Here is a 25037-nt window from a genome sequence, read left to right as displayed (position 1 = left end):
AACTGGCTAATAGAGTTATTGGTGTCTCACCAATCAAGTTATTTGTTTAACAATATTTAATGTCATAAGAATTTGTAAATAGTCTATAATCGGGTTTTGATCCGTGAACCGGTAGATGATTACCATCCAATTTGTAAACATTGCTTTTAACAATGCCAATGTTACGATACAAAATGGTAATCGAGCATATTACAAGTGTAACACTAAATAAATTATTAGCTATTTACAGTTTAGGACCTTAACATTTAACGAACCTATAGAGGTAGGGTATGAGAAAAACTGCTTGAAACCAAACCGAACCGTCAGCTTGTAATCAGTTTACGAGCTTCCTTGTTGAAACCGCTTTCAAACGAATCAATCTATTTTCCCCTATAAACCGGGTTAAAACCGTACCGGTTTTGACAGAAAACTGATGTTATCTTTCTTTGACCTACAATTGCACAAACCGGGTATTTTCCGGAACTGGGTAAGAATCGGTTCCGACTTCCGTGTATAGTCAACAAAATCCAAAACCGAGTCGGGTAGGAATGAGTTTCGGGTATAGTTGAGTATTTGACCATGTTTTCCGAGTTTTTTTATAGGCAGGTTCGGGTCGGGTTTTGACCGGGTAAAAGTGAAAATCGCTTCTGTCGGGTCCGGTTCAGTTCCAGGTACATGTCTAAGGAGAAACCCATTACCAGGTCGTACCCACGGGTCGGGTACGAGTAGAAACCGGTTCTGGGTCGAGGCAATTAAGGGGTGTTTGGGATCCTTATTTTACCTCCTTATAACTTTTCATTAAGTTAATAAGTTACAACATTGTAACTTATGAAACTTTTCTTCTCACAATATAAGCAATTCCAAACACCTTATTACTTTTCAAAAAGTTAATAAGTTATAAATTGATGAAAATAAGCAATCCCAAACACCCCCTTAATTGTTCAGTTCTCCACCTTAACGATAACAAAGGGTCCCGAAACCGAACCAGTTTGGCCCAAAAACTCTGCACCTCTAACTAACTCCTCTAATTGTTTGTTAGACAAGTTGGGCTTTAACAGAAGCATATGAAAGCCCAATTACCAAACATAGTTACAACTTACAACTTGATACACAGACGGTAACCAAAACCCTAAACCCTAATATTATAAAACCCCCAATTCCACCAGTCTTCAATCACACACCCACCGCCATAAACCCTAATATCTCACCAATTCAATCCATCATCTTCAACTAGCAACAATGAGACCTCCAATGAGAGGAGGAGGTACTATACTTCATTATTATTATTAGTAATATTATTATTAATTTCAATCAATTTGTTGTAACAATCAAATTCATCATCATCATTATTATTATTATTTTACAGGACGTGGTGGCGGAGGATTCAGCGGCGGCAGAGGAGGAGGAGGTAGAGGAAGAGGTGGATTTGGCGGTGGAAGGAGCGGCGGAAGAGGCGGCGGAGAGATGACACGTGGTGGCGGAAGGAGTGGAGGCAGAGGCGGCGGAAGAGGACGTGGTGGTGGACGTGGCGGACGAGGCGGTGGTGGAATGAAGGGTGGGAGTAAGGTGGTGGTTGAGCCGCATAGACATGAAGGTGTGTTTATTGCTAAAGGGAAAGAAGATGCTCTGTGCACTAAGAATATGGTGCCTGGTGAAGCTGTTTATAATGAGAAGAGGATCTCTGTTCAGGTATTATAAGGTTTTTTTACTAATAATTTTAGTTATTTCATTCGGTTTAAATGAGCTCGAGCCTAAAAGTTAGTTTGTTCAGATATAGAGTTTTTATGTAATATGTTAATTATGTAAATAAAATGGTTACTGGTATTTATAAATTTATTTAAAAAATAAGTAAACAATATAAGGAAAAAGATATACAAAAAAGGCTTGAGCTTTAGTAATTGAGCTTGAAACTTGTTGAGCTTGAGATTTAAAACTATTCATGAGTTGAACTCGAGCTTTAAATATAGAGCTTGAAATGGGCTGTGATTGAGCTTAAAAACTACTCACGAGTTGAACTAGAGCTTCAAAAAGAGATCTCAATCTTGAAAAACTATGCGTGGCCCGAACTTGAGGTTTAAATGTTAGAGCTTGAAATGAGCTTGAAAAACTACTCACGACTCTAACTTGAACTTTAAAAATTAGAGCTTGAAACGAGCTTGAGTTTGAAAAACTACACGAGTCAAATTTGGTTTTTAAAAATTAGAGCTTGAAACCAGCCAAGCTCAAGCTTTAAAAATTTTAGCTTAAATTTTACAGCTAAATGTGAGATAAGATTTTGCTTGTAAACTACTCACATGCTGAAATTGACAAGCTTGGCTTGACTTGTTAACACTTCTAAATTGCTCCTACAGATTTGGCAATTTCGATTATTAATTTAATGTTCTGATAACAGAATGAGGATGGGACAAAGGTTGAGTATAGAGTGTGGAATCCATTTAGGTCAAAGCTTGCAGCTGCTGTTCTTGGTGGAGTTGATAACATTTGGATGGTAAAATCACATATAAAGTAATAATTTTATTAAATATGTTTATGATGGTTGTGTTGTTTTAATATTGGTTAGTTGTTTTGAGTAGAAACCTGGCTCAAAGGTGCTTTATTTAGGGGCTGCATCTGGAACCACTGTCTCTCATGTGTCTGATCTTGTTGGACCTGTAAGTAACTTATTGTGAATGGATGAGTTTCTTTAATGATGTTACTATTTGTTAAATTGTGACTTAATTGTGATTTTTTATGCTATTAGACTGGAGTTGTGTATGCTGTTGAGTTTTCTCACAGAAGTGGTAGGGATTTAGTTAACATGGCTAAAAAGAGAACAAATGTGATCCCTATTATTGAGGATGCTAGACATCCAGCCAAGTACAGGATGCTTGTTGGTATGGTTGATGTTATCTTTTCTGATGTTGCTCAACCTGATCAGGTTTGCTTTTAACTTTTGAAAATATTTAGCATTGGATTTTGGTTTATTAATTTATTAGTTTGCATTCAGTTACTCTAGTCCTTTTTAATTTGATGCCTTTTCAATTGTATTTTTTTCATTTTTGTGTTTTATCTATATTCTACAGAGTTTTGAACTTTGAAATCATTTTTATTTTTTTATCACCACCGTTTTGTTTTATAGTTTTTTTATATTTTTAGAATTTTTTTAACCTTAAAATTTTTTTATGGTTTTTTGTTCTATATTTATTATTATTTTTTGTTTTTGTTTTGTGTTGATTTGGATTAGTCACATATGATGAATTACTCGGATTCCCCTTCAGGACATCTTGGATGATGCAAAACCGAGTTTCTGATGTATTTATTGGCTACCAATTTTCTCATGTTTGTTTCTTAGTTTTTCTTGAAAGTTTTTTTTTATATCAAGTCTTTTATTATGCATTTATGCAAAAAACTAGTTTTTAGTGATTTTTATACACTTGTTTATTATCTATGTGTGTGCAGGCAAGAATTTTAGCATTGAATGCTTCTTATTTTCTGAAAACTGGAGGCTATTTTGTCATATCAATCAAGGTTTGTATATCTCTTGGTTATTTTTTATATGATTCTGTAATAATTATTTGGGCATATAATGATTGTTACTTTGGAATGTTGTGTAGGCTAACTGCATCGACTCTACTGTTCCTGCTGAGGCTGTGTTTGCTTCTGAAGTGAAGAAGCTTCAAGCCGAACAGTTCAAACCCATGGAGCAGGTGACCCTTGAGCCTTTTGAGAGAGACCATGCTTGTGTTGTTGGAGCCTATCGCGTTCCAAAGAAACAAAAGGCTGGACAATAAGTCCTGCTTTTATTGATTCGTGTCACCCATGAATGTTTTTTTGTTGGTTTAGTTTTGTTTGTTATTTTGAGTGTTTCAGTGTAATCAATACAAACTTATTAGTGGACCAGTTTATGGCTTAATTAATTATTTGCATTTGCATATGTATTTATCAGTCATGTTCCAAAGAAGCAGGCACCTTATTATATATGTACACGGGTAATGCCAAAACCGATATTTTTGATTTTGAGAAAATATCTGTGTTGCTTTATGCCTCTCTTAAATCAGTTTTAGTTGGTGTGTCGTATCGTAATCCTTACCCTGATCTCACGAAAGGAAGACTGCTTTAAAATTTATGTTATGTTGGTTATGTTGGTTCGTTTCATGTTTGTCCGAAATAGACATAGCTTGATTGTTGCAACAATCTAGCTAGTGCTAGACTGATTTTTGGTTTATAAGTCTATTTCGGACGAACAAGAAATGAACCAACATAACGTAAAGTAAGAACTGGGCAAAAAGGTTCTTAATTTAGACAGTCTAGCACTCTAGCTTGATTATTGCACATCCCAGATGAAGCGTGAGTCGAGATTTTAATTTATTTTAATAACTTTCCCTTACAAACTATGCTTAGAATTCATTCTATTGGATTCATTCACAAACAAACTATGCTTAGAATTCATATTCCAACTAGAAGAAATTAATCGAAAAAAAGTGATTAGGAAAGAAATTCAGATTTTATTTCCATTAAATTCCAATGAGCCAAACGCTTCACAATAATCTTTTTATATACTTGATATAAACTCTACCCCATAAATAGTTTGGTAGCTGTGGAATTTTAGTGAGTTCGTTTGATATAAATGTATGATGTTAAGGTTGTTTATTGTGCTTATATTTACGAATAACTATAAAATATGAACCAAACGTTCAATCCCTAAAAATTGTGAACTGGAGAAGCACATAACACATAGGATCCTTAGCAAATTTTGAGCCTTGCTAACAAAACACAAACACAATAAAAATCCTCAAAATGAAAGAAACTATAAGACGGAGGCAGCCAATAAAAGCACAGGTACAAATGAATGACAAAGAGTATGAAATTATAGAATATAAGGACAAACAGATCAAAACATGTGTGGGAAAGTAAATGGGTGTCTTGTAGGTGCAGAAGGGTTTGTCAACACACAATATAATTTTTATTTTGATGAATAGTAGGTTATGTGAGTAACAACACATATTGCTTTTTGATATATATCATTATCATTACAATCACGAGAAAGAGTTGAAACCAACATCGATCTCGATTGCCAGCGCCAATCAAGTTGTGAAACGTACAATTATTCATCAGTGTTGACATAGGCTAGGTTGTGGCCGGTGATGGCATTTATAGAAGAAATGAGTCGTGCTTATTAAAGGATGGCAAGAGTCGTTCTTCAATGATAGGGTAAAGTAATCGCCAACGATGCGTTTGTAACCGGTAAACCCTTCAAACATGGATAATAATATAACGGTGTCTTATGGAGAGAGAGAATGCAGAAGATGAAATAACGTTTATATATATTATATCGTAACATAGAGAATAAATAATCATTATATTTATGTTTTCGATTTATTAATAACATAATTTTCATTTTTAATTAACTCCATGGATTAAGTTAAATACTTAATAATATAAAAGAAATATTATTATTAACGTAAACAATTGCAAAAGAAAGGGCAAAACGGTAAAAGAGTAACCTGAATATGACCGTTGCAATTGAGTCTTTCTGTTATCCCCCTTTTTATACAAAGCAACTCACACAAATTTTATAATTATAAATCGTTACAAATCGTTTTCAATTTCAATCAAACACCAAGAAGAAACATATACAGTTCAAATCACATAGCCATTAATCAATCCGTACAGTTGTTTGTAGGTATTCTTCTTCATTTAACACCTAATTTCATTGTTGTATTGTTTAATTTTAATTCCCCTTTGTTTCAGTTTCTAGGGTTTTGTTCATATTATTCTTCAGTTGAATCTCGTTAATGGTGTATGATATTTGTTCAACGTCGAAATAGTGGTTTAGATTTTCGATTTAACGGAATTTGTAATGTAAAATTAAGATGCGTGATGGTTACTTTTGAAACCCTAGTTTCATTATTAGTTAGGGTTTTGAAATTATGTAAATAGTTGCCATAAAAAGCCCTAGATTTGTTAGGGTTTTGATGTGATTTGTAACGGCAAGTGTTGTAATTTGAACGAATTGAATTCAGTGCTTATTGTTTGTTTGTTTAATTCGTGTTGGTCTTATTGGTTTATGATTTTGTTAGTGATGTGAAACCCTGGTTCTTGAAAAATAACTTTTTTTTTATTTTTTTGCTTTGGTAGACTGCTGTGAATCAAAACCAGTTGCAAGAAAATGGCAATGCATGCTAGTCGTTTGACTCAAGACCAGAATCTCAATGTGCACTTTGATGGTATGTTACACATATTTTGCATTTAACATTCTTGATAAATGATAATAATAATAATAATAATAACAACAACAACAACATCAATAGGGGTGTGCATGGATCGGGTTAGGCTAAGACCGAAATTTCTGTTTTTGAGTTTTTAAAAAGTGATGGTTTCAGTAATCTTGGTTGGGTTCAGTTCGGTTTTGGTCTTTTTGGTTGTCATCTAGACCGGAAAAAAAAGTTTGCCTAAAATAATGAGTTTGGATCTAAACTTTTTTGTCAGTGAATAATTTATTTGATCATTTACATTTGTGCTAATTCATTTGGGTTAAACTATATTTCTAGCTGTTATAAGTTACTTTAAATTCAAAATAAAAAATGAAAATCTACAAGTTTGATTTTATTCGGTTCTGTTTGTCGGTTTTAATTACAATGCGAAACAGAAACCAAATCGAAAGTTTGGTTTTTACAAAATCATAAAAACAAACCGTCGGTTTTTTGTTTCGGTTCGGTTATATCGGTTTGGTTTTCTTGGTCTTTTTGGTTTCGGATTGGTTTTTTCGGTTTCATGCACACACCCCTAAAAAGATATATCTTGTGTTTGTTGTAATTGTATCTTGATTTCCATATGAAATTAACCATTATTTATTACAGGGGTCAAGATCAATGGTTCCATTGCTCAAAAGAACAAAGGTCTTGGCGGAAGGAAAGCCTTAAACGACATATCGAACTCTGGGAAACCATCTGCACTGCAGCCATCAAGGAAACACAACAACAAGAATGTGATTCTAATTGGGGAAGATCTTATCGTTTCCAAGAAGGCTGCTAATCCTGTTGGTGGCAGAAAAGCACTTGGTGACCTTACTAACTCGGTCAAACCGTCTGCTCAGAAGCAGCAGCAAGGTTTTGAAGAAAACGAGTCTTCGAAAGCCGACGGTAACTTTTGCTGATGATGAAAAGTTTCCTTACTCTATTGCTGAAGAGGGTTTTCTGCATAATCATGATGAGTGTATTAAAGCACAGAAGAAATCAATGGATTTGAGTGAGTTCTTGAAAACCATTGGGTTAGATGAAGGTATACATATAATTTTTTTTATTAATCTTTTGACTCGTTTAATCGCTAGTAACTTATTGTTTTTATTATTTAACTGCAGATCCCTGTTTTCATTCTGTCTCTGCATGCAACAACAAGCCACTTGAAAAGTCAAAGGTGAGCTTTTGCTGGTGTGATATTATTAAAAGTTCTCAATTTTCTTTAAATTTGTGTTTGTTACAGAATTAAATTCTTGTGTAAAATGCAGGATGAAAATTTCATGATGAGCTACAAGATGGAGGAGATTCCGGAGACATTAATGGAAGATTGGCCGCGTGTGGGGCCAGCTTCCCCGATTTGTGGAAGCCCGGTTTCTCCAAGGCTGTCAATGAGAGATTATGATGATTTCCCTGCCTTTGTGTTGATCGAGTCACCAAATCGGTCAAAGTAGCGTGTGATTCTATGGTTCTTAATATCTGCAAAAATTATGTTCTAGTAGTTGGTTTAAGTAGTCAAACTATTGACTATTGTAGTTAAAAGATAAAACTTTGTTTTGGATGATGTTGGGTGGACTAATTCAGTCAAGTAAGTTTTTGCAAACTTCAAGTGCAATGGTTGTTTTAATTTTGCTTTTTTTTTCTAGTTGTAAGCCTGTAAATCGTATTCACACGAAAAAACAGTGGGATCAGCCAAGCAAAACCAACAAGACTAAAAAATTATACCATTTAGACCAATCGATATCGATAGACTCAAAGTTTTATCTATAGGATTTAAGTCTGGTAATCTCTTCAGTCTTGATATCTTTGCCCCAAAAATGTTTCTCATTTCTAGCTTTCCCTTAAACTCGAGGCTAAAAAGTGGTACTTGGAAGTTGGAACACCCGTCTAGTTAGTCCTCGTTCGAATTGTATAAATGTTGATTTGGGTTGTATGTTAAGGCTTCTAACAAACTTGTATAATTTCTTATTTTGTCCCACCAACTTGTAAGATACGAACATGTGAATTTTTGAAAATTTCAGTTGAAAGCGACGCTACATGTTGACGTGGACAATCTACATGTCAGAAAATGCGTCTCTCTTTTTCAGGATTTTATTCTAGTATGGACTATGAACATGTCTAACAAACTTGTATAATTTCTTATTTTGTCCCACCAACTTGTAAGATACGAACATGTGAATTTTTGAAAATTTCAGTTGAAAGCGACGCTACATGTTGACGTGGACAATCTACATGTCAGAAAATGCGTCTCTCTTTTTCAGGATTTTATTCTAGTATGGACTATGAACATGTGCTCGTTTTTGGTTCACTAATCGTACAGAAGTCCATAATGAAATGAGTCGAATTTTGAGCCATAAAATTGCTCTTCAAGCAATGAAAACAATTATTTTACCCTGTAAATGTCTTGTTGCGTAACCCAAGTTATAAGTAATTTCACGCTTTGTTGCATTTGTTCACCCAATTTAACGGGAAAAAACATGATGGGTGAACACATATTATACTAGCAACGTTATACTATACGTATTAAAGAAATTATACTATACGTATTTTGGTGGAGCCTCAATCCTTAATACTTGATCAGTTGATTGAGCTATAGTTAAAAAGGCAGTTGCCTCGTTTCTAGTTGATCACTTGATCATTTTTGTGCTATCAGCCTTGGGCCTACCACCATTAAGCCCAATAATGCTACACTTTATACTTCTTTCAAGTTTCAGCCCAATTCAATTCAAATTCAAGCCCATTTTTAAATTAATTATTTCGTGTTAAGGGTAGGGTGCAAATAAGACGGGCTCGAGCTTGGTTTGTTTCGAGTTATTTTTCAAAAGCTCGAGTTCAGATCATAAGTTGTTTTTACAAGATTTTTATTTATTAATTTATTTATCTGCCTTGGTTTTAATTTTTATTTTGAAATGATAATTAATAAGTTTGTTTATTTTATTATATTTTTGTCTAACAAGACTTGAATTACCATTTATAATGATGAACTACACTTTACTTGGATTAGTACCTTGATTATTTGCGTTTGTGAACGTTGGTTAAACTTATTAGTCTTTGTATTATATTTCCTTTTTACAACTAAATATTTTATGTATAATTTATGGGGATTGAATTATTGGGAAGAGTTATTCTAAAAACAAGTAGTTTTTTAGGAAGATTAGGAATAAATCATAGCCATTGGATCATATCAATCAATGGTTGAGATTTAAAATTACAAAAAACCGTCATAGTTTTCTATAATTACTCTTTCACCATTATAACCGACATAGTTTCCTATAATTGTTCTTTCACCATAGGTTTTAATGTTAAATGTCAAAATTCTATTGGTTCTTACAATTCCTATGAAACAACTTCTTTTTATTTGAACATTTTTCTTGAATCATTAACCTATTTCGCGTAACCTTTGACCTCCTATTTTGTCCTTGTATGATACATAAAATATTGGGTGTTTTGTATTTTTATAACAAAAGAGTAAACTGTGATTTTCGTCTCTATAGTTTGTCTAAATCTGCAGTTTTAGTCAAATAGTTTCAAATTTACGATTTTCGTCTATGTTATTTCATTTCACTAGCAACCAAACCTGAATTCACTATTCTTGTTAAGTCTGGTCGTTAAACCCGTCAGTATGCCTGTCACTTGACTTGAGGGGCAATTTTGTCCTTTTTCTCTTCAAATAAACATGAGTGATAATTCGCAAGCCCCTCACGTGAGGGGCTGTGGTGTATCTGGGAAAAAAAGACAAAATGCCCCTCACGTGAAAGACATGCTAATGGGTTTAACGACCTGACTTAACAAAATTATTGAATTCGAGTATAATTGTAAGTGAAATAAAACCACAGGAACCAAACCGTAAATTTGAAACTATTAAACTAAAACTGCATATTTGAACAAAACATACGAAAAAAAACCGTATTCACTTCTTAAAAAATATTAGGTATGGGAAGTGGTACGGTACAAGTGTAGAGAGCAATAAGTTGGTTTTAATGCGCATGACTTTGGCAGGTAGGAGCCAGCTGGAATCATGATAGAGAAGGTGAAGAAAAGAAAAGATAACATTAGAAAATGGAGCCAAAGGCATCTTTGACTTTTCCATTCACACAAACGCGTTTTTGACTTTTCCTTTTTCTAAAATATTATATGAATAATAATAATTGATAAAAAAATATTATTATTTTCTTTAAACGGCTTTAATACAACTTGTTGATTTGTTGATGATCTATGACAGACTAAGCAACCACGTACAACTTACTTTATACGAGTTTGAATTTTAGAATAGCGGGTTTCTCCCTTATCAGTGATGTTCTTCTACAAATTTTTTGTCATACATAGTTTAAAAAGAAAAAAAACAACATATTTAAATATGGATTGTCTATTTACTTCTTGTGTTGGGTTTACATGGGGTTGAAATGTTGAATTAGACATGTATAAATCCGTTTTAAAGTCAAACTAGTTATAGTTCATAGTTAAAGGTCGATCCAGGTTGGTTAGTTGTAGGTCAATATTGGTTCGGGATAAGTTGATATGGGTTCGAAACCGGTCTGAGACCCAAAAATGGCAAATTTTCAAATTGGGTTGGGTCAAAACTAGTTTGAGATAACGAGATTACAACTCGGTATACGAAGTAGCTGTTGGTTTATCACCTGATCGGGTTGAGCCAAACCGGTTTTTTGGTGTGGTGGTCGGGTTATGAACCGGGATGACATGCCCAAACTTGTTACTTTGCACAACTCACAAGGACCATCTGTATACTTTATCTCTAAATGTTATATAATTTTTTTTAAATAAGTAATTATTTTTTATAAAAAAACTGCACTTTACAATTTGGTCTCGTTCTGCTATGAATTTAAATAGTCACCAAAGCTCCAAACTCTAAAGTTGCTTTGTGTTCTGTGAAATGTTCTTTATCCTGGTTTAACTGATAACTTCTCATCTACGAACATACAATAATAGTATACATTAGCAATAAAACTCGATATGCATTTTGTCCTTAATAAGTTAAACACAACTCAATAGAATACCATGCTTGTTCATATAACTAAATGCTTCAACAGTCATTTGCGAGGGTGAGATTTGTTATTTCACGTTGTTATGGATCCAAGCTAGAACGTCCGGTCAAAATCATATGTAAGCCAACATTAATCAGTATGTAACTCTTTCATTCTTCCATATTAATACAGATTTAATCTTTCAAAACACTTCTAATAGCACTACCATGCAAATTTAACCAATAATCACTCTTTACTCAAATTACCATTTTCAAGTTCCCGTCTACCAATTTCAACCACACGTATAACTCATCTTGTCAGAATTAAACACATTTAACAAGTTATAAACATAATATGTATCATTTTTAAGCGGCTCATTGAATGAATCCAAACTTCACCTCTAGCAGTAAGTTTCAAGATTTTGTTAATTTTCAACACACACAATCATATTTGTTGACGTCTTTAATACATCATGTAGTTTCAACTAATATAAACTTTGGCATCTTATTCTCTCTAACAAAATAAAAGATGAATTTAGACCTTTGCATCATCTACCAATGGTCTAATTAAGTCATCACTCAATTCCCAATTTTAAGTTATAGTGACTTGTCTAGAGATGGCCCCCAATGGTGGCTCAACTTATGTCACTTAAATACAAACTTTAAAATGTTGGAATTTACAAAGAAACTTCTCATAGCAAGTAGTATAGTCGTGTGACACAAAACAATAGATATTAAGATGATAGAATACCCCACATGATCATATTGAAAATTCATATGGTTGTATGCTAAGTTATCCTAAAGAAAATTTATATTTCAACAAACAAGTGGCATGACTTTGTTCTACATTTACAAACTTTTAAAGTTTATATTGGGTGGACCTTAACAATTAACATGTTATGCATAGTTATCAAATCACTTTTTACCATAACACCTAGGATAACTTCTAACACAATACCATTATTTTATTTAGTGAACTTTAACTTCACTAGCTAAAAGTTCAATGTAACTTCTTCACTTTGGAATTACTCAATACATTTCATCTTATACCTTTATTTATTAACTAGTTTTTATCCCCCGTATTACGGGGGGCTGCTTTACTTTACTCGTTTTTAATATTTATATACTTTTTGGGTTTAATTTTATTTATTGTAATAAAATTTATAATATACTTAGAGTTTGATAATAAAAAGGTTTCACAAATAACTAAGATGTTATAACCCGGTTTAACAGTTATCTGGATTTGGTAAGATCTAAGACCTGTTGTTTTTAATATTTAAATATTGTTTTGAGTTTAATTTTATTTATTGTAAGAAAATCTATAATATACTTAAAGTTTGATGATAAAAAGGTTTCACAAATAACTAAGATGTTATAACCCGATTTAAAAGTTATTTAGGTTTGGTGAGACTCAAGACCCGCTTATTTATTTACTATAAAATTATTTCTTAATTATAAATAATATCTTTTTTTAAAAAAATCATATAACAATTTTTAGTATATCATATTTTATAGGATTTTCACATCAATAATTTGGTGAGAATAATTTTTAATTTAATGAGATGTTATAACCCGTTTAAGGAATATTTGAGTTTGACAACACCCATACCCGTGAATTCGGGTCAAATGAATGAGAAGCCTTCATTTAAAAATCAAGCAAATCTGGTGACTCTTAAAAAAGGGGGAACGACCACATCGCGACGCATAAGATTTTTAGGTTTTCGTTTATATATATTATAGATAGATAGGTATATTAAACCTAAAACATTTGTAACTTTACACCTTATAACAGCCTAACTTTTAGATCATTATTAAAAAAATTCTACATGAATAACTAGACATGTCGTATTTGAGATTGACGATAACCCGTTAACTTTCAAACCCAAACCTTAGATGAATTACCACCTTGAAATATCTTCTTAGATTTTAATTACTAAATTGATAACCTTCAAAGAGGACAAAATACCTTAACTCTTAGCGGTAAAGAAATGACGTTTGGAAAGTTGATAGGAGATGATGTTATGAACGGGATAAGTTTTTCAACCTTTTATATTATCGATCCAAACTATGCTTTAGGTAAAAAAGACGAAACACCATTTATTTCATAAACATTCAAATGTTGCAATATGAAATTGTTAACGTTAACCTGCGAGATGAAGAGAAAAGAAGATTAAAATAAAAGATAGAAATTTGTTTTAACACGATATATTGACAAGTTTCTTCTGTAGGGAAGTTATATATTGACATATATTGTCAAATCTTGTGAGTTAAAAATTGACAAGTAATTAACATATAACCAAGGAAATAATAAAACATAAAATTAATCTTATGCATTTGTGATAACTTGAAATCAACTTATTTAATGAAAAAATAAAAACTTCTGAGTAAACTTGAAATTTATTCACGGAATCTGTGTCTTCCACTGCTTCATCGATTCACGCATAATCTCTCAATTGGGTTACTTGCTCCTCGTTAGTATGCAAATACCTAAAACACGTTACATTTAAATTTAAATGGCACTCAAGCTCGAATCAAAACCACCACATATGAAATCTGATACATGAAAGAATTGTTTATGTTTGTTTTAAAATATAGGAAAATTGGATTACAATAATCCAAACTATCAACTATTGGCCAATATTAATCCTAATTAACAATGTAACTATTGGCAATCCCAACTTTTAACTTTGTTACCACTAGCAATCCCGCACTAACGAAATGTTAACTCTGTTTGTTTTTAATTACATTAGAGTCCTTGTAGTTTACAAACATTACAAAATTGATAAAATAGACCGTTTAACATTGAAACTATAACGAGACTACTGAATCCTTTATGTATTTCCGGCGACCACAACCACCGATTGCCACCACCATTGGTCACCAGCCGTCTGAATCACTGTGCACCACCATCTTCCTTTTCTAACTTCGTTCTCTTTTGAACCAGTGTGTACCACCGCCATTGATTCCTAGCTTCTAGTAACCATAGTTCACCATGATATCACAACACAATCACACAAATAATTAACATAACAAATTACATTGATTAATCGTTATATAATCCATCAATGCATTGTTCTTCCTCTTGCAACGATTTCGCCCGACCACCCTTAATCTCCCCGGCGTGCGCCGCTTTCGTTGCCGCCTTCAATAGTTGATTCGGTTCCGTCTCCACGGGGAAGTAATGATCCCGTTACGTATTATAAAACCAATGATTAGTGTTTCACATATATGCATCGCCATTTTACATATATGAAAACCGTCTCCTTCTTCTGAAGCCGTTTCACCGGTGGTTGATTTCATCGATTGTGGGTGGTGCACGGTGGTTCAGGCAAAATAAAGAAAACAAATTTGGTGGCGGCGGCCGGTTATGGTTACAGCCGGTGTTGTGGTCGCCGGTAGTACATAGTAAGTAATTGAGTACGTTTAAGGGGTTTTTGGCTTTTTGCATCAAATTTGTACGGGGGTTGTGTTTCTTTTTCGTGTCTAATATTCATATTTTTTTGCATTTTAATTTTATGTATTATAAAAAAGTTAATAATATACTTAGGATTTGATGATGAAATAGTTTCACAAATAAATGACATGTTATAACCCGTTTAAAATATATGGGTTTGGTGAGACCCATGACCCGCTTATTTTTTTTTACTATAAAATTGTTTTTTATTATAAATAATATATTTTTCTTAAAAAATTGCATATTAATATATAGTATGTCCCTACTTTATAAGATTTGTATATCAAATACTTGGTGAGATTTATTTTTAAAACAGTGAGATGTTATAACTCGTTTAAGGTTATCTAGGTATGGTTAGACCCATACCGTGAATTCGGGTCAAATGCACTTGAAGTCTTCATTTACAAATAAAACAATATGGTGGCTTGAGTAAATGTAAGAAACAATCATAAAGCTTTTAAATGTTTCGTTATTTACGGGGGTTGTTTATAATATTTGTTTCTAATATTTATTTATGTTTTGAATTTTTATTTTTTTTATTGTATGAAAGTTAATAATATATTTATAGTTTGATAATAAATTGTTTCACAAATAAATGAGATGTTATAACCCGGTTTAAAAGCTATATGGTTTGATGAGACCCAAGACCCTTTTATTTTTTTTTACTATAAAACTGGTTTTTTAATTATAATTTATGAATAATATATATCTTTTTTTAAATAAATAATATATTAATTTTTCGTATATCCATACTTTATAAGATTTTTATATCAAATATTTGGTGGGATTTTGAATGAGATGTTACAACCCGTTTAAGAAATATATGGGTTTGATTAGACCCACACCCATGAATTCGGATCAAATGCATGAGAAGCCTCCATTTAAAAATCAAGGAAATCTGGTGACTCCATAAAAAGAGGGAGCGACCACATCGCGACACATTGGATTTTATTGTTTTTGTTTATATTATATATATATATATATATATATATATATCTTCTATTGAAATAAATCTATCTAAGAATGAATATTTATTGTCTTCTTTTACAGCAATGTATCATGTTCAAAAGTAGTAAATAATTTCTAATTTAGTTAAAAATATTATAACCATATTAATAAGAAATAACCTTAATGTACGATTATATGTGTAAATACCATATCTAGAATAGAATCCATGTCGGGTTCCCTGTTACTGGTTTGACACATTGAAATTGTTGAACTTAAACATAAAACATAGTTCTACATTCATTCTTGTATAAAACATTAACTAAGATACTGCGTGTAACTCATTTATCTAAATGTCTCATATAAGTTGACAGATCAAAACAAATAGTAAACGTGTTGTAATCAAATTACAAACAAATTAAACGAGTTCACATTAATTAACTTCATCTCTATTAATCTTAATACAATCCAAACACGACTATTATATTAAACGAGTTATACACGTCAACCAAACATTATATTAAACGAGTTATACAATCCAAACATTAACTATTATATTTAATACAATCCAACTGGTTAATATGCACATACTTAAAACACGTTACATTTAAAGTTAAATGGCACTCAAGCTCGAATCAAAACAACCACACATGAAATCGGAATACATGAAAGAATTGTCTGTGTTATTATAAAAAATAATAGCATTACTAATATTTTTATTATACATATCTTCTATTGAAATAAATCTAGCTAAGAATGAACATTTATTTTCTTACTTTACAGCAATGTATCATGTCCAAAAGTAGTAAATAATTTCAAATTTAGTTAAAAAAATTATAACCATATTAATAAGAAATAACCTTAGTATACGATTATATGTGTAAACAGAACCCATGTCGGTTTCCCTGCTACTGGTTTGACTCATTAAAATTGTTGAGCTTAAACACGCTTCACATTTATTCTTGTACAAAACATTAACTAAGATACGCTGACGTAACTCATTTATCTAAACGTATCAAATAAGATGAAAAATCAAAACATACAGTAAACGTGTTGTAATCAAATTACAAACAAATTAAACGAGTTCACATTAATCAACTTCATCTCTATTAATTTCAATACAACACAAACACGACTGCTTTATCAAACGAGTTATACACGTCAACTATAATTCAATTCGTATAAAATTTGAATTATTACTTAAATCTAATTCGTATCATATTAAAATTGTCACGCCTATAAATTTTACCCTATTTTGTAATTCAAATTTATATGAGGAAAAAGTTTAAATTCTTTTAAAGATTATAACCTTAATTGGAATACAAGCCAAAAATAGTGTGTAAAAATAATAAAAATATAACACAAGAATAGTTCTTTTCTTTTAGCATAATTTTCTCGATATATACACATACATTATGCATATACATATATCTATATATATACAACGATACCTTCAACACTCCTTCGTCCGTCCATAAATACATCATCGATTTCTCCCTCATTATTATTATTATTATTACTCAACTTTTCTGGTTCTTATTCTAATCGCCGATTGAAGAAACTAAACGACGTCGTTCGGTCGGCTGATTCTTCGCGTTTAATCGAAGCAAATTGTTTGACCTAAAATCACTTACTATGAGGGTTTGATCTGAGATCTGAGCTTACGGATCTGACGAGTTTGTTAAATTGGACGTGTAATTGAAGGTTGACTGAAGGTTTTTGGTTCGAATATTGAAGATTCAACACAGGTAATTGAAGAGACTACGAGTTTTTATAATATTATTAGTGTTTTTAGGTTAATTTTTCAATGATTCAAGAGGATTCATTCACGGCCGTCTGATTGATTGATGCTGCATATAACAGAGATCAGATCTGAACCACATGTTAAAATTGATGAAGATTTGATGAACCGGAAACCCTAGTTTTTGTTCGTTACGGTCTAAATCAGTAAATCTCATGGAACGCATAAGATTTATGTAATTCGACGTCGTTTTGACTTCGATTGGTGTTTTGAGGATCGGAATAAGGAAAACTCTACGTGTTTCGTGTTTCGGCTGAGTTTTTCGATCTGTAAAGAACTAATCGGAGGGTTGAAACCATACTTTTCGTCGTCTGTTAACTAAATATTGTTTTAATTAATTTGATCTGGCCTGCAAGGCTGCAAATAAGGTTTCTGGATGTGTTTATTGAAGATTCTTCGTTCACAATGATTTGATGAGCCGGAAACCCTAACGTTTTAATCTCGTGAATTCGAAGGAACGCGTAGATTTGATCTTCTTTACTTGAGTTTTATTAATTTGATCTGGCCTGCAAGGCTGGAAATAATAAGGTTTTCCAGATCTGCATAATCTTCCGATTTTGTCTTCGAATTCGTTTTCGTCCAAATTTTTTGATCGATTTTGATCAATAATGAACTAATCTGAAGGCTGAAACCATACTCTTTTCAATTTGAGATAAATAACTCTTGTCAAAACTTCTTCATGAGACATATTGTGGATATGAACAGATATCTCAAGAGCTTCATGAAGGAATTTGTTTATGATGAACAGATCTATCATAAACATACATCTTCATAATATTATGATAGATCTGGTCTATACACTAAATTATTTTCTTCAGACATCGTGATTTGTGGGTCCTTGATGTTGGGAATATTTACAATATATGTTTCTAGGCTTGATTCGCGTGAACATAGTAGGGTAGATTGTTTTTTCATTGAATGATTATTGGATCTGGTTAATAATAAGTGATTCGTTTATGTTACAGAAGTGGACGTAAAAATGGTTCTGGAGCTTGTTAAGTTTGTCAACTCGGACCTCACATGGAGTGCTGTTAAAAAGGGACATAGGACGATGAGGCGCCCTAAGAGGACCGAGTCCAGCGGTTCTGATTTCGAGTTTAAGTCTGGGAACAAGTCACGTGACTCGGATGTTCTTGATTACGAAAAGGTATTATTTACTTGTAGTTTATAATCTATATATGATATATTATATGTTCCAAAAAAGCATGGATTTATACTAGTTTTCTTTTTGCAGTCTGGTGTCGCGATTCTAGGTCAACACTTTGCGGAGGAAGTGCTTGATGTCCCGATAAAGAAAAGAATACTTAGGGCTCAGGCTCGGTCACCTCAACGTGATGCAATTAAACTGGCTGAGAAAGCTGTTCTGGATCCGAATGACTTTTCTGGTATTGAACTACTTGCTGCAGCCGCGTGCCATAGCTCTGGTCATGTGGAGTCTTCTACCGTGGAAGAAATGTCAACACCAAGAGTTGACTCGTATCCTGATGACACTAAACAGGATATTAGCCCACTAGGCTCAAATGATTCTTCAGTTCAAAATCTTTGTGATAATAAGAATGATGAGGGTATTAAAAGCACTGCTCCTTCACAGGCTCCTCGGTTCCATTGGGATTTGAATATTGTGATGGATGAGTGGGAAGAACCGTGTGATACTGAAAAAAGTGACTTAAAAGATGTTAATAATGATGGTTTGCAGAATGAAGCTATGAAATCACAAGTTATTGAGACTCTTGGTGATCAAGTAAGCAAGTCAGATGTAATCGATTCATTCGTTAATCCCGCCATATGTGAAAATGTAACCACTTCAACCGCTTCGGTTTCACAAGAAACCGCAACAAAAGTTGAGTCAGAAGATAAACAGGCTGTTTCGGAAGTAGTTCAAGATAAACTCACTTCAGAAGATCATTTGAGTGATTGTTGCGGGTCAAATGTTTCTCAAGATAAAGTCAAATCGGGATATGAATCTCCTGTTGAAGATGGTGAGTTAAGAGAGGCGGTTACGCACATTTGGGAGAAAGAAGAATCTGAGGAATTGGAATGTGTTGATTATGAGTCAGATAATATGTATGAAGATAATTCAGATGCTATTGAATCCGTTACGAACGAAAACATTGATGATCATGATCATCCACAAGCCATTAACGATTCAGTTTTAGTTCCGGTACTGAATAATAACATTCAGCAAGTTGCTAAAGCAGATTCTCTACCTGTTATGTTAGCAGAACAAGATTCTATCTCAAAAAGATTCCCACCCGAGGAGAAAAATATGTCGCGAGCTGATAGACCAACATCAACTTCAACAACATTAACATCTTGCATACGTCGTAGCAGGTAATTTTAGGATAATAGTTTGCTTTAAGCAGTAATACTTAATATTATTTCGTTATCTAATCTTTTTCTTGTGTATACAGATCTGAGAGGGACTTTGTTCAACCATCTTATCACGGTGGTCAATGGGTTGACTCCTTTTCAAGAAACAAGCACGGGTCAGGTGGGTACCCGAGGCCAAAGAATGAAACTATGAATTATAACCCGAGGGGTGCTTATAGAAAGGAATCTTATGGTATTCATAACGGACCACCACCATCACGTGACGTGAACCATGACAGATCTAGGGATGGATACAATAATCCCGACCTGTGTTATTCAGGAAGAAAGGTCTCGTCTTTTGGTCCGAATGTTAATCGTGGTCGGTCTCAAAAACAATCCAGGTCAAGATCTCGGTCAGGGTCTCCGATAGCATGGCACTTTCAGAAGAAACGGAATGTGGATATAAAACCACAAAGCCCAGATTATAAGCCAGTGTTTCGGAAGCCCAATGAAACTGAAACAGGCCTTGTCTCTCAGTGTGGTTCTAGAAGATTTGATGACCGGAGCATTATCAGAGAGAGAAGATCATCACCGGTCAGAAACCGGGCCTATCAAAGGTATGATGTTCCTGGATATGTTGGAAAGTTGAAGTCAAATGACCATTTTGCCCCAAGATTTCCGCCCAATAGCAATAACTATAGCAGTGTTCGTGACGAAAGAAGGCGCTTTAGGTATGATAACGACGAGTCGTTTAAAGGGTATTCTCGTAATAAAGACGACGGGTTCAGATACGCGCGTACGGATAATAAGTATTTCAGAGATTCGAAGAATACCATTGAGGAGAAAGGTTGTAGATACACTACTAACAGGATGTTCTATTCCGGTGAAGGGTATTTTCGTAAAGATAATTAAGCAAAGGAAATTATCAAGTTATGACTTTGGCTTCATGTTAGGTTTGCATTATGTTATCTCAGTTTGACAAAGGGATTATTAGTTGGTACATAGGATATTTTTGGATCTATAGTCCCTTTGTTTTTAATTTATGATTTTACTTTTTTCTTTAATATAACCTTTTAGAATCAACTTGTTAGGTTCTTTTTTAATTTTGGAAGTGATGTGAAGGAAAATATCATTTACTTATATTATTATAGATAAAATAGAAAAAAGACCAATACAATGTTGTCTTATCATACATTACACACAATATAACATATATCTATGAAATTGATTTATGAAATTACATCACACAATCTTCAAATCTTCAATTTATATGTAATTAATCATCGGTTCATCCAAATAAACAAATCATAATTTGAGCATATTATGATTTGAGGGTATTATGAAAAACAGGCTTGGATTTTATACTTATAGAGCATAATTCGTGTATCTAATGTATGATAAACGATTATTGTACAATAACTTTCCTCTATTATTATAATACTTTACAATACATCAAATCATATATAATTTTAAGCTTTTAGAACCATATTTCTTGAAACACATCATCCAATTAAGCTCACCAAGTGAAGCTAATGGACTCAAATTGCAAGTTTCTTGAAACCTTACATATTGTAGCTACATCTTGTCTCATCTTCTTTGGTCCACTTGCTAATACTCCAATGTTTGATCCTTCAATTTCCATAAGTATTTCTGCATATATATATATATATATATATATATATATATATATTAGATGTTTATCAAAGATTAGTAATTAATTAAGTAATTTGACTTGGCTTACTTTTGAAATCTGGTCTTTCTCCATAATTAACATTGATACAATCATCAAAAGATCTATTAGGAAGACTTTCTAGCTCTCTATCTGGTGATGCCGTCGGAGTCGGTCCATCCGTCGCTCTAACCCGGCTCGTTTCGGTTAAATTTCTTTTCTTGTTCCATAAGAAAGTCATAGTTACAAAACTCACACTTATAGCTATAGACATGCATATAATCGACATGTTAATAATCGACCTTATAGTATACGAATACATCATATTCGTGTTATGATCAATCGGGTATATGTAAAACCGCGTAACAGTCGCAACACTCGTTACACAAATAACAGAAAACCAAACTATGATCATGGCAAGCCAAAGCCAGGCGTTTCCACCTAGAATTGGAGAAATTGGTCCGTCGAGAGCGTTGGGCTTGAACCATACGGTCCGGGTCGAATAAGCCTGCTGGTTTTCTGTCATGGGCCTGGGAGGCCCATTAGGCCCACCAGGCCCACTCTCCTGTGTTACATAGGCTTGGACTTGTAACCACAAATGAGATATATCATAATTAGTGCCTGAAATAGGAAGTAAAAGGTCTAAAATCCCAAGATCTAGTGATGTCTTGAAAGCTGAAATTAACAGAACTTGTGGTGTTCTGTTAGTGGGACCCGCGACGTCGTTTGCCACGTGTACAAATTCACGGATAATGGAAATAAACGGAGTAATCCCACTCCCGCCACTGATCATCACAAGCTTTTCATACCTACATCATGCAAGTATAAATATAATCGTTTTTAAACGTGTATAACTTGTTAAACTTATTGTTTTGCTTACTTATGAAAACGGGTTGTTGCGGGTCCATACGGGCCTTCAACCGAAACTTGAAGATGGTTTATTGAAGGCTTAGAGAGTTCTTCATATAGCTGTTGTGACCAATCTCCTTCACATTTTATAAGAACACTTAACTTTTCGGGTTCTAATTTACTGCTTGAGGTTATAGTGAATGGATGCCATTGAAGTTTTGATATTTTGGGCACGTTTACGAAGATTGAGCTTGTTGGATTGTAATGCAGCCCTGCAATACGAAATATTGACTAGGTCAGTAGATGAACCAAACGTTCAGTTAACTCATTCCATTCGTTCATTTATGTTTGTGAATGTTTGTTCATTTAACTTCATTTATATATATATATATAGGGTTCTGTAATGATACTCATCCTATATATATATATATAGGGTTAATGTAAAAAACAATATTTTTGTGAGAAGAATAAGAATAGATCTAGGCCATTGGATCTATGATTTAGTGGTTGAGATTGGTAGTTTCTAAATAATTGTATTGTTTCATATTTACATTGTATAGTGTCATATTTAGGTGGTTTGTTTTATTTTAAAGCTCTTCGCACACTTCTCACAAAACACTTGTTTTTTATTTGAACTCTTATATATATATATATATATAGGATGAGTATCGTTACAGAACCCTTAAATTATATAGTTTTTACATGTCCATTAAAATTTAGTCTAGTTTGATGTAACCAAAATATCACCCTTACCTGGGATTTTGGAGAAATTCAATTCAACAGCTCGGCACGTTAAAACCCGAGCTAAAACTAACCGAACTTTTTGCTGCGATTGCATGAACCGTAACACTCGATCGATGAGAAACAGATAGAATCCCGGAAGTGTAATCCAGCAATAATTAAATCCAACATGAAATATAAAGAACACCACAAACATAATATACAAATGGTGTGTATAATAAAAGAGCTCAAACACATTCCTTCTTACGCAAGGCATACTCGTTAACCAAATAACCAAACCCGTTAACAAACCCATTTCTCCCGCTACATTTGATACCCCGATTTTGTCCCATTTTAGCATCTGTAACATTAAACAAATCAGGTTTTAACTTTTATCCTTATAATCTTTTAAGCATATTAAAGAGAAAATTGCACAAAAGGTCAATGTCGTTTGACCATATTGCAAGTTTGGTTCCAGATAGTCCAAACATTTGTGAGAGGGTTGCGCGTTTAGTTCCCATCGTCAATCCCCACTAGTTTTTAACATGATAGTGTCATGTGCTGAACCTTTGATTTTGCATTGATCGAAGGTGATGAAGTCGACGTTAGGAGTTCTGGAGTTCAAAAGAGTATCTTAATGAGTTTCAAATTTGAAAAGACACAGTTATAAATTACTTGTCACACGACGGCACTTACCAATAAAAAAGTAACGGCGACTAACGGTGGGGACTAAACCTGTAATCATTTCACAAATGTTTAGACAAAGTATGCAGTTTTTAAAAATTGGGAACCAAACTTGCAACATAGTCAAACCACAAGGGCCATTTGTGTAATTTTTTTGATACGGTCAAATAGTCAAACTGTCATACTTGTGAGATTTGGTGTGTTTTAGCCCAGAAAAGAGTGTAACATAAACCATGAGCAGTGAAAAACATCATAGTAACATGTCCAACCCATATATGATACTTGATACCAGATTCTGAAGTTAGCCCGATTAACCGAAGCAGTGGTGACCCGCGGGTCTGGGGAAAGAACAAAAAAGCTAGACATATGTTGCCAACAAGTCCTAGCATTAATGCAATGCTGTCTAACTTCATTTCCCACCTGCCAATAATATTATTAATTATTTATTTTTTGGTTAAAAAGTTTAATGTGTATGTATATATAGTTTTTGGAATGAGATTTGTGTACACTTTTTCTTTCAGTCTGGATGCTGACTGTGTAGTGATGGTGGCAAACATGGCATGTATGTAAGCTGACGTGGACCAGACCAAAAGCCCAATGAACATGAAGAGAAACAGTAATTCTATCCATGTAACGATACAAAGCGGGCCTTTTACAATCACGGGCCGGGCCCAAAAGCCCGTCATTTTTTCCTTGGAGATGCTTGAACTAGCGAAAACGGTTAACTAGTTAATTATGAAATTATGATTACAAATCAATGTTATTTTTGAAAAATATGACACCACTAGTTAACGTGTTTGAAGCATCGGTTTTTAACTGTTTTGGTGATTTCAATTCGAAGTTTCCGGTTATGGTTTAGTATATTGTTTACCTTTGGTTGTTTGGATGGTGGGAAGGCTTGTTTTGTATGTGAAGGTATATACATGCTAATGTTGCAATAAATAGGACTGGGGCTGTGTAAATTAGAATATTACCTCCTGCAGATGTAATATAATATAAAGCTATAAGCAATGAATTAAATCTAGTAAAAAAAAGGAAAGTTTAGTATCGACTGGCACGGTGAAGGACACGAACCTTGTTGGCCAAGAAACGTCGAATTGGTGGCAGAATGGATACGAGGCAACCAATGTAGCCAAAATGTGTTTGTAGGCATCATGATCCATATCATAATGTATCCTAAGATGATCACTGTTGCCAACAACCTTATTGCTGTTTGAATCATGATGCTCATATTTTATTAATCTCATGATTGAACTTTTTTTGTTATATAGGAAATGGTGTAGAATCTTGATAGATTAGCAGTCATAGTAGTACAAATTAGGAGCTGGTTACCGTAATACGCCGGGAAAAAGATACGCTAGTTTCTCTTAATTTGTTATTGTTCAAAAAGTTGTATTTGGCTACATTGTTAATATCGAGCTTGGCTGCAT

The 25037-nt window shown here is 33.4% G+C and overlaps 4 protein-coding genes and 1 non-coding gene across 5 annotated transcripts; 4 read left to right on the top strand and 1 right to left on the bottom strand.

The window, feature by feature from the left end:
- Positions 1-1367: 1367 nt before the first annotated feature.
- LOC143626496 (rRNA 2'-O-methyltransferase fibrillarin 1-like) lies at positions 1368-3843 on the top strand. The gene is made up of 6 exons (XM_077096574.1): positions 1368-1668; positions 2372-2467; positions 2553-2630; positions 2720-2896; positions 3418-3486; positions 3573-3843. The coding sequence occupies exons 1-6, from the start codon at positions 1444-1446 to the stop codon at positions 3747-3749; spliced, it is 822 nt and encodes a 273-aa protein (XP_076952689.1). The 5' UTR covers positions 1368-1443; the 3' UTR covers positions 3750-3843.
- LOC143628939 (small nucleolar RNA snoR60) lies at positions 3203-3273 on the top strand. The gene has a single exon (XR_013152847.1). It is a non-coding gene; the product is annotated as a small nucleolar RNA snoR60 (small nucleolar RNA).
- Positions 3844-5557: 1714 nt separating the features above from the next.
- Positions 5558-7769, top strand: LOC143625150 (uncharacterized). The gene is made up of 5 exons (XM_077095590.1): positions 5558-5641; positions 6097-6185; positions 6819-7097; positions 7138-7324; positions 7426-7769. Exons 2-5 carry the CDS (start codon positions 6128-6130, stop codon positions 7646-7648), a joined length of 747 nt encoding a protein of 248 aa, XP_076951705.1. The 5' UTR covers positions 5558-5641; positions 6097-6127; the 3' UTR covers positions 7649-7769.
- A 9266-nt stretch (positions 7770-17035) lies between these two features.
- Positions 17036-20844, top strand: LOC143628041 (uncharacterized). The gene is made up of 4 exons (XM_077097725.1): positions 17036-17322; positions 18341-18522; positions 18610-19706; positions 19787-20844. The coding sequence occupies exons 2-4, from the start codon at positions 18355-18357 to the stop codon at positions 20595-20597; spliced, it is 2076 nt and encodes a 691-aa protein (XP_076953840.1). The 5' UTR covers positions 17036-17322; positions 18341-18354; the 3' UTR covers positions 20598-20844.
- Positions 20845-21201: 357 nt separating this feature from the next.
- On the bottom strand, positions 21202-24869 carry LOC143626485 (ferric reduction oxidase 2-like). Its single transcript, XM_077096569.1, has 8 exons — positions 24682-24869; positions 24479-24584; positions 24115-24309; positions 23793-24027; positions 22957-23284; positions 22235-22475; positions 21427-22163; positions 21202-21335 (listed from the first exon to the last, which is right to left on the bottom strand). The coding sequence occupies exons 1-8, from the start codon at positions 24836-24838 to the stop codon at positions 21202-21204; spliced, it is 2133 nt and encodes a 710-aa protein (XP_076952684.1). The 5' UTR covers positions 24839-24869.
- Between the last annotated feature and the right edge of the window lie 168 nt (positions 24870-25037).

This window comes from Bidens hawaiensis, unplaced genomic scaffold (assembly GCF_021521415.1).
Source record: "Bidens hawaiensis isolate Kalapana, Puna unplaced genomic scaffold, B.hawaiensis_p1.1 tig00000458_1, whole genome shotgun sequence".
Taxonomy (NCBI): Eukaryota; Viridiplantae; Streptophyta; class Magnoliopsida; order Asterales; family Asteraceae; genus Bidens; species Bidens hawaiensis.
This window is presented reverse-complemented; position numbering and strand designations above follow the sequence as displayed.